This window comes from Glycine soja, chromosome 1 (genome assembly GCF_004193775.1).
Source record: "Glycine soja cultivar W05 chromosome 1, ASM419377v2, whole genome shotgun sequence".
NCBI classification, from domain to species: Eukaryota; Viridiplantae; Streptophyta; class Magnoliopsida; order Fabales; family Fabaceae; genus Glycine; species Glycine soja.
Window position 1 is genome coordinate 54,800,264 of NC_041002.1, and position 10,107 is coordinate 54,810,370.

The following is a 10,107-nucleotide window of genomic DNA, read 5'->3' on the forward strand; positions in this document are numbered from 1 at the left end:
CACTGGCTGTGCCATTGCTCATTGATTACTATCAGTATCATGCATGTGGACCGTGTGTGTGTTCATCAGTTAATCACCTTCAGTAGTTCATACTTATCCTACTCATCTGACTTTATCTTTTGCAGATAAAATTCCAAACAAAGACGGAACTCATCCTTTTCTTTTGCTTTCAAAGTTTGAAATTTTGTTAGTCTTTTGCCCATGCAGGGAAAATAGTGGTTAATAAAATAATTTGGCAACTAACTAACCCCATAATCACCGAGGCACTTAAATCGAAGCATAAGGGGTTTTAAATCTTGATGATTATCCAACTTTCACCTATAATGGATAACAACAAATCCCGAATCATAACAAATATTAAGGTGGACCCGGAAAATTAGGCTCTAGAAATGTGATAAATATTAGCAATATAGTGGATATAACTGATAAGATAAATACTTCTTTTAAACACGCTGTCAACAAATTTAATTTTTAGGCTTACATAGATAGGAAAGAACAGCTATCTTCACAAAATTAGCTGAAAACTATTTAATAAAAAATTATAAATATTTAATAAAATTAGTTATTAAATTAGTTGAAAAATATAAAATAATAAAATCATGATTTATTTAAAAAGATAATTAAAAATTAATAAATATGCTGAAGATAAAAATGAAAAAAATATAAAAAATTAAAAACTAATATTTAAAATAATACAGATTAAGTAAGTTTAAAAAAATATTAAAAATTATTTATCCAACAGTTAAATAAATTTTTTAAACTAATAAAAAAGATAAACACTACTGAAATATTGAGGAGATAAGTTTTTTAAATTATTTTCAGTAATTTGGAGAATTAGTCTTTAGTTATATGTAAAATATTCCACTTAAAAAATGTGATAATTGTCGCTTATGTTAAGATTGGGTATGGACAGTTGTGGCGTGGGATCCTTTTTAATTTCAAGCAGATCTGGTCTACTGACAGAAAAGAAAATCCAAGATTCTCTCTGCTATAAAGTACGGACAGGACGAAAAGCAAAATCAAATAACAAAAGAAGAAGAAATTGTTGTTGAAGAAAGGAATAATGGACAACTACAAAAATAGCACGGGAATCCTTTTTGTAGCATGCTTTATCAACATATTTATCTTCGATTTCAAGGTCCTCTTAATTCCGGATTAACTAGTACAGAAAAAATATCATATAAAAGAATTAGAAGATTAAACTACTTTGCGTAAACCTTAAGTTATATTGTTAATTTGATTTTTAAAATAAATTAAAAGTTTTGTTATCATGTATACATAATAGATTCTACATGATAACAAATACATATTAATCTTATTTTTTCTTTTAATTCAAAACATTTTTTTGGTTGAGTATTAAAGACTAAAATATGTTAAAATATACTGAAATTTATTTAAAAAAATATTTTTAATGGATATTTTGTTCATATGTGTATGGTAAGATGATCCAAGCCTTGACGGTTGAGATTTATTTCCCTCTTTGAATTGCGTCTGACAAAAGGGAATTCAATTATTGAATAGGAACTAGTTAGATACAGCATATATAAAAAAGCCCTATATTACAAAGACTTAGTAGCATAGGTAGGATTTTCCAAGAGAAGAAATTTAAAAAGACAGAAAGGCATGAAATAAGAGTTAAGGAGTTTGAGTAGCACTTGGGTGTCTTGAGGCAAAGCGGTTAACCAAAGCGAGAGCGTTGCTTGTGACTTGAGCAACGTGGACAATCCTGTCCTTTATAAGAGCCTTCACGTTTCCGTTCATGGCGGAACCAGCGAAGCCGTCAAGACAAGTGCTGTCGTCGGTGAGGGCAGCGCTGAGCCAAGTCAGGACGTTGCTCATGTGCCAGACGAAGTCCTCGCCCGTCCGCCCCAACTCCGTAACCGATTGCCTGAGACGGTCCACGCTGTCACCAATGTTCTCCACGCAGTCTTGCACCGCTCTGTATTCTCTAGGCTTCATGCCTCTCGCTTTCAACATCTTCTTCACCAACCATGCGGAGGATCGGCTCCTCGATATGCTTACCGACAGAGCGGTCGTGGCTAGTTGTCGGTCGCTTCGGCGAATCACGCTTGCGTAGGCCAACAGAGACTTGACGCATAGAACAGGGTACCGTGTTGCCCTGCACGAGGACTTCACGAACTCTTCTGGGTTAGGATTGGACTTTCTGCCGATGGAAGATTCTGCGCTGCAGATAACAAGGTTCATGAGAAGCATGAAAGCAAGCTTCATGAGTGTAGTAGTTGCCATGTCTAACAAGAAGCAAGGATAGTGTTGTATTATGTTATATGGCCAACTTCAATTCTAGCTCGCATATAAAGGGGGTTAGAAGTCCAATATATATATATATTAATTTGGGTCTCACTCAATTACGTGGCTCGCAATAACAGTGTTACTAATGTTTATTTAGGAAATGAAATGAAAACAAAGGAGAGATAAAAAGAAGGAATATAAAAAGATTTGAAATAACAATGTGTAATTAATAGAATGAAAATCCATATAATAAAATAATAAAAACCAAATTCTAAGAGTGATTCAACGAGTAATAATTCATTCCGAGAAATGTAACACAGGACTACTGCATACCCAATTTAATTCTTCTAGACTTAAGGAAAAAGAAAAATAACAAATTTATCAACAAAAAAATTATTTGTTATCCAAACCATTTCGCCTGTCTAGACAAAAAAATAATAAATAGTTTTTTATGTTTGTTATAAGTTTTAAAAAATTATTTTCGGTATTATTAATTTTCAAGAATGTAATAATTTTTTATCATATTTTTCTACACTTTTATTCTTGGATAGAAGGGAATGAGATATTCTCATGAGAATAAGGAAATTATTTGTTAAAATATCATTAGTTTATTTTTCTTTTACGTATTTTTTATTTAAGCTATTTTAAATTTTAAAAATATTTTTAAGAATATTAAAATATAACCAAACATATTTATTTTTAAAATACCTGAAATGATATCTCCATATTATATTCTTGAAAGTAACATACTTATAAATGAAAGAAGATTTGGTAAAACAAACATTCCCATCCCTAGATAGTATAAGACTAAATCTTATAAAAAAAAATATTATGCAAGTACTCAACTTGATTTTCGTCAATTTTGTAGCTTGTTTTTCAATTTTTAACTTATTATTTATGTAATAAAATAAAGTCACATTGGATTCCTTATTATTTTGTACAATTTTTTTTAACACTGAGCAAAGCTCTTTATCAAATGGAACAAATCAAGGCTATGTTTAGTTTATTTATTTTTTAAAAAGTAAAAAGAATAGAGAGAGAGGAAAGAGAGTATAAAATGATATAATTATTTAAGTTGTTTGATAAAACAAATCTTTTCTTGTTTTATTGAATAGAGTGAAAAAAACTAAATACAAAATGAAATAAAGATTTTTTTAAAAACTGAAATAAAGAATTGAGAACCGAACTAAATTGAATAAATAAATAAATGTAGTTTTTTTTTAATTTTCGGTTAATGATTCGTTCAGTTTTCGTTTTTTTTTTTATCAATTCTTGAACAGCCCTATTAACAAGAAAAATATAACCAAATTATTCTTAGTTTTGTATATTTTTAAACTATATTGCATTAATCTCAATGCATAAGAATGAAACGCTAAATAATTTACAATAGTTTTAGATCAACATAAACACACATAAATTCAATCATATACTTCAGAGTTCAATCTCTTCAAATCGGTAAATACAACACGAGCTCCAATGGCAATATTGTAGGATACATCAATATAAACAATTCCTTCGTCAATTATTTCTATTTGGAAAACATGTTCTTTTATTTAAGCAATAGGTTTACGAAGGAGTACTTTACTTTTAACCGTTTTAATGCTGGTTTTAAAAGTTAAAACCCATAAAAAAAAATTTAAAAAAATGAAGGAACACTATGCGTTCTTGGGATGTCAGTGAGATAGATAATTAATGTGGTTGGCAAATAATATTATATATGTATACTTAAATAGTTAAATGATTTATATCAGGATTTTTCATTTCGTCTTACTATCATTGACTCAGTTTATTACGAAATCGCATTCAATGACTAATTTATGTTAAATGTGGACATTCGGAAATTAAAGCAACACAGGTTGACATTTTTAACGACTAAATTGTACTCCTTAATGATAAAATTGCATACCGTAACTAATAGTAGGTTGCCAATTTAAACCCATTTTACTGACACCAAGTACACTTGGTTCATCCATCCTTCAAGCTTGTACAGAATCAAGCTACACAGTTCACAACAGAAACTGTACTGTATATTACGATTTTAAAATCAATTTTCATCGAAGTTTCAACAAAAGATGCACAAGTCGTATTTCAAAATGTACAATCTGTTATTTCTGATACCACACATCCCAGTTCTTTAGTATTGTTTATTTGATCAACAGCACAATTTTCAAGAAAATTAATAATAAGGTGGGCAGAAACCCACTATATGCACTAAACTGTAATGTACCTAAGAACAGCCCCGCGGAGCTTCTCCATGTATTCTGCAGCCTGTTTCTGCAACAAGGAGGATAACTTGTAAAACTTGTCATGAGGCAGAATACAAGCACTAATGTGAACATCGCTTACACACCACAGGTTTAATTGTATGGTTCATTATTCAACAATAAATCATGTTCCTATAATCCTAATTCAATTAATAGACATGTGCTAGTTGAGAGCTTTTGTTTTTCTAGTCTTGTGGCATGAAAATGTTCTAACGTTCTGTTTGGATAAACATCTCAATAAATAATTTATAAGGGAAAAAAAAGATAAAACAAAAATAAGTTTATCCCATAAATTAAAACTAACTTACACATTAGTCAATTTGTAGAAACTTTTTTTTAGTTTATCTAAAAGTTGATTTTAACTTATGAGTAAAACTTAATTAATTTTACTTTTTTATTTTCTTATTCTAAAAGTGCTAAAAATAGAAAAGTTTTGATCAAACAGGATCTACGAGGGGTTGACTTATTGGTTACAACTGAGTAATACGAGGATTATGTTGCCTCAATATTGGCAATTCCACTCACAGTCACAGTTTCTATTAACACATGGAAAACAGATTTCCAATTGCTATTACCAACCTGGTTGCCCTTTTGTGCACTTGCTATGTTTTCATCTTGAAGTGCCAATAAAGATCTATTAATTTCATTCTTTTCAACCATCTCCAGCAACTGCATTGAAGATAAATTAGAGTGAGCATAACTTAAAATAAGACCAATAAACTTTAAAAAAAAAAGAGCAGTGAACATGACATACAGTTGCTTTGACATCCTTGGATGTCAAGATTTTAGTTAGGTTTGCCCTGGCTTTTTACGAGTTCACCTTGCATCTTGTCATAGGCTTCTGTATTAGAAGATAGGAGCAAGGTGTGAGCTTATATTCCTACATTGTTTTTTTTTTTTAATTATTATTATTATTACTAACAAACCTAATCCTTCTTGTATGGCTTTCTCTAGAGCCTCCAGCTCAATCTGTCTATCCTCCATGTGCTGCAGAAACAATCAGTGTAAAAGTACCAGACACTAGAATGTTTTGTTGAACTAAAATATAAGGATCCGAAACGAAACAAAACTAGGAACCTGTGTTTTGTTAACTCGAATTTGAGTTGTGCAAAGAATTCCTCATTCAATCTGCAGAGAGTCAATTCGATCAGACATGTGAGTTAAATTAAAAGGAAGCAAAGGTTGAAAAGTAGGAATTACCGCGGTCTCATTCTTGCAATCTCAAACTCAATCTCCTGAGCTTCAGTGTCGAGGAAGTATTCGATGAGGTATTGCGGAGTATCGGGAACATCACGAGACTAAGTAAATGAAAGGAATGAATAACTTTATTTTATGAAAAAAAGACTTAGGAGTTGAGAGAGAAAAGAATGAAGGGCTTGACGGCGGGGCGCCTCTTAAACTCAAGCACGCCTTCCGGGTCCTTCCTTCGCACAACATATTTTCAAACACAAAGTTGCAAGACAACATCGTAAGACAAGCAGTTTAGTTTTAGTTACCCATCCAATACACACAATTGTGGGTCTTCTTCTACGATAACCAGCGGCAGCACTCAGACTTGTCGTGGCTATTCCAAAGCTAAGCGTGGCCATTGAGATTGAACCTCTCAATCTTCCAACTTCCTTCCCTTCCCAATCAATTTTGCATTATCCTCTAGAAATTGGAATGTCGTAAAGGGTAACTCTGTAATTCAATATGTTCGACCCTACCCTTGTGTTTCTTTTTTCTTTCTTTTTTTTTTTTTGAAGTTTTTCTATTGGGTTTTTCACAATGGGCTGGACCATTCAATCCACCCACAATCTTTTTTGTTTCTTGTCTTCGGGGGTGTTTCTTTGAAACACACTTGTCTACTTTTCATGAATGCAGTTTCTGTTCATGGACTCACAGCCAGCCACAGTGGCTCTCGATGGATGGTCCTTTAATTTTTTTTATGACACGTTAGATTGTATAATTTTTTTTATGGCAGATTAGATTGTATAATTTATGTTTAAATAATTTTTTCTGTAATAATCTATTAGAGAAAAATAAGAAGATTTTGACTCCGAAATGATTTTTTTTTCCTTCATAAATACCAAGAAGAGAAGAAAAGAAAATAAGAAAGATAAATCAAATAAATTTCTCCCTCAAGCCGGAATTAGCTTATGAATAGATTTAGAAAGCAACCCCTTGTAAAAAAAAAAGTTAGAAAATAACTTTATTTACTAAAATTATTAATAACATGATGAATTGAATTTTAGACATATATATTTATTTCTAATAATATCCGCTTCTACTTTATATATATATATATATATATATATATATATGTGGATATTTTTGTAGTGGATATTATGATACCCACATTTTACTCATTAGCAGGTAAAAAAATATTCATACCCATTAATAATCAAATAACAAATATTCATTTAAATTATTGATGATAAATTTTATCTGCATGTATTCAGTGGTGCAGATTTTTATTTTCCATCTCTACATACTTTAGCTTCGACGTTCCTAGTGTCACGGACCTGACGGATAATAAATAAATATGTATCTCTTGTAAGTGCCCTTGTCACGTCGTTGCTCCAAAGATTACGCCGTTGAAAGTTTGGCCCTTTTGATCCGAAGTCCAATTGAATTCTATCTCTGTTCCAATTTGTAGAAAAGAAAATGAAAACCCTTCTCCTTCTCAAGCGTGCACAAGACTAGTTGACGTTGCACCAAGAAGCTAAAAAAGTTAGTAGCACTTAAAATTATCTTTTGTTTGATTAATTAGTCTTGTCGATCGGTCTTCAACGACAATAAGCCCATATGATTAATATATATTTTGTTCAATGTTTGTTTCAGTGAGACAGTGACGAGACCACATTACTCTCTGATTGTGTTATTACTTTCTCAAATAACTTAATCAATTACAGATTTACTATTATATATTATACTAATAAGACAGTTACCTTAATCATTATTCTCTCATTAGATAGTCATTAAACTTATTTTTAAATAAGGCTTCAAAGTGTTTTTACAAAAAAAAAATACTATTGAATTGACTCTTTTAAAGGGTGAGAAATTAGTGATATAATATTTTTTTTTAGTTTGAACTAAATTACTTTATAATTTTAATATACTTAAATTAAAGATAAATAATAAATTTATCCTTGCTTTCTAATTCTATAACTTAATTTAATTCTAAAAATTTTAAAATATTTAAATATTACTTTATTTTTACATTTTATTTATTTTATTTTTATCTATTTTTTTTTCTAAGAAAATGAAGTGACAATGAACTCGCAACCGCTGTAGAATGATGGGTGCCGTGCAGACAGCTTCAACTTTCAAGCAATGCCACCCTATGATAGTATGATTATTTTAGAGGTTAATTGTAAAAATAGTTTTTCTATTTATTTTAATTCATTAAATTGATTTTGATTTAATTCACTAATTGAGTTATTTTTTAATATAACTATTTTAAAGGTTTAATTGGATTGTCACGTGTTAAAATAAAATTATAATACGTAACAGACAATATTATTCATTAATCATCAACATTTAATTTTGAAGTTGAAAATTCAAATAACTAAATTATAAAAAGACAAATTTAGTGAATTATGACAAATATAAGCCTATTTTAAAGTGCTTCGTACTATCACCCTCCCTACCTCATCGTAGTTCGTAGCTAACTTTCATAACAACAAACAATAGGTACTCACTGATTGAAGTGCAATTGAATAGTCATACTTTGCTGGCTGATTGAAGTGCAAATAACTTCATTCAAATTTTCTTTTTGATAATCTTGAGTTTATTTTTCACAATGCACTCGTTGTCTCTTTCAAAATGGTCAACATATACAACCAATAGTATCTTTAATTGTACATATTTTTCATAATTTTAAATATGTTTAATTTATATTTTGAAATCTTACTTAAATTAGTTATGCATATATTTTTTTATAATTTTAAATATTTTTAAAGCATTTTTAATTTATATTCTTATATTTACACATATAGGAAAATACCCGTCAAATAAAGAAGTATATTCGCTAGTTAAGTGAAAATTTTAGTTTTTTTTTTCTTAAAAAAACGTGTGTATAATTGTGATTATGGATATATGTTTTCTAGATAGCTTAAATTTGTGTAATTTTGAATTCGTATCTTAATTAAGGATCGTACTTGAATTATTATTTTAAAAAAAAAATAGTTTTTCAATTTTTTAATAATTATGTTTCGTTTTTTATACTTCCAAAACATGTTCCAAGAGTTCTTTAGTTGACAAAATGTTAAAATTGTATTACATGCCAAAGACTAAAAATTAAAATACAGTTTTTTTCATTTTTTTTGTTTAAAACAAGAGCTATTCTTATATATTCGGCCATTTTAAGGTTTTGTTTCTTTTAAAGTTTCGTATATTGATTTTAAATAATTATATAATATATATTGAGGTAAAAATAATTAATTCTAATATTTTATCAAATAGACACTAATTCCAGTCTATAGCAAGAAAAGATGTGAATTTCTCTACAGGAATTGTTTCTTAATTAGTATAATTTAAACTCACTTTCTCGTCCCAGAAATTAAGGGCTCGTATGTTTTTCCATTTGAAATGTGAATCTTCTATGCGTTTTAAGTACTTAATTATCAGCCATTGGAGTATAGTGCCTTGCAACTCATCACAGTATTTGAATACGGTTTTAGACACGTAGCACTTTGCATCCTTGGATTGAGCAACTTGCTTCCAATGATTTATGGTCTGAGGATATTAAAGAATCATAAACAGAACACACACACACACTTTGTTTGACACCACCCGCTCGATCAGTTGTCTTAAAAACCTTGTTTTTTGTTGCATTTCTCTCACTATTCCATCGCAAGTGACGTTTGCGACAGATTAGCGTGGTATATATCCCTTCGCTGAAAAACATTTTTTTAAAACAGAAATCAAACACACTTTAATCTTAAATATTTTTTAGCTTTATAATACATAAACATTATTTCTTCTTTTCTTTTTTATCTATTTATAGAAGAATAAATTATTTTTTAATTTATTTAAATTTAAGATAATACTATTTATTATCACAAATAAGAGAGTTGCAACAAATTATTTTAAAAAGTACAAAATAATTTAATAGAAACGAAGATATTGAGTTTAATTTTAATTTTTATTTAAATAGAAAAATAAAGATAAAATTAACATAATGACACTTCAATCATTGCAATAAAATTTTGTCTCTTATGGTTTTTCTCAAATTGATAAAACTAAATGAGAGGTAGGTATGCACCATTTTTTTCTATTTATTATTGAGGTAATATATACTTTATATCGTAAGTCAGCATTGCTTACTCAAAGTTATAGTGATTTTGGGTAACTGTTATGGAAGATACTGAGATACACTACTTTCTCCCATTTATCCTGGATCAAAACATTCAGACGACTTTGACAAATAAAAATGTCTTACGAGCACCAAGTTTGACAATTAAAATCAGTACTTGCACATAATCCGGATTAGGGATGTATCTAAAAACCTATTACAGGAGAAACTGTTTTGTTTTTTTTTTCTTCCTTTATAATTGTTTAAATATCTAGTTGAATAACTGTTTCCACATTAAAACAACATATAATCAAA

General features: G+C 29.4%; 1 protein-coding gene and 1 pseudogene across 1 annotated transcript; both read right to left on the reverse strand.

Annotated features, from left to right (window-relative positions):
• Positions 1 to 1,443: 1,443 nt before the first annotated feature.
• On the reverse strand, positions 1,444 to 2,353 carry LOC114423927 (pectinesterase inhibitor 9). Its single transcript, XM_028390837.1, has one exon. The coding sequence runs from the start codon at positions 2,245 to 2,247 to the stop codon at positions 1,636 to 1,638; it is 612 nt and encodes a 203-aa protein (XP_028246638.1). The 5' UTR covers positions 2,248 to 2,353; the 3' UTR covers positions 1,444 to 1,635.
• Positions 2,354 to 4,252: 1,899 nt separating this feature from the next.
• On the reverse strand, positions 4,253 to 6,103 carry LOC114397393 (annotated as a pseudogene).
• Between the last annotated feature and the right edge of the window lie 4,004 nt (positions 6,104 to 10,107).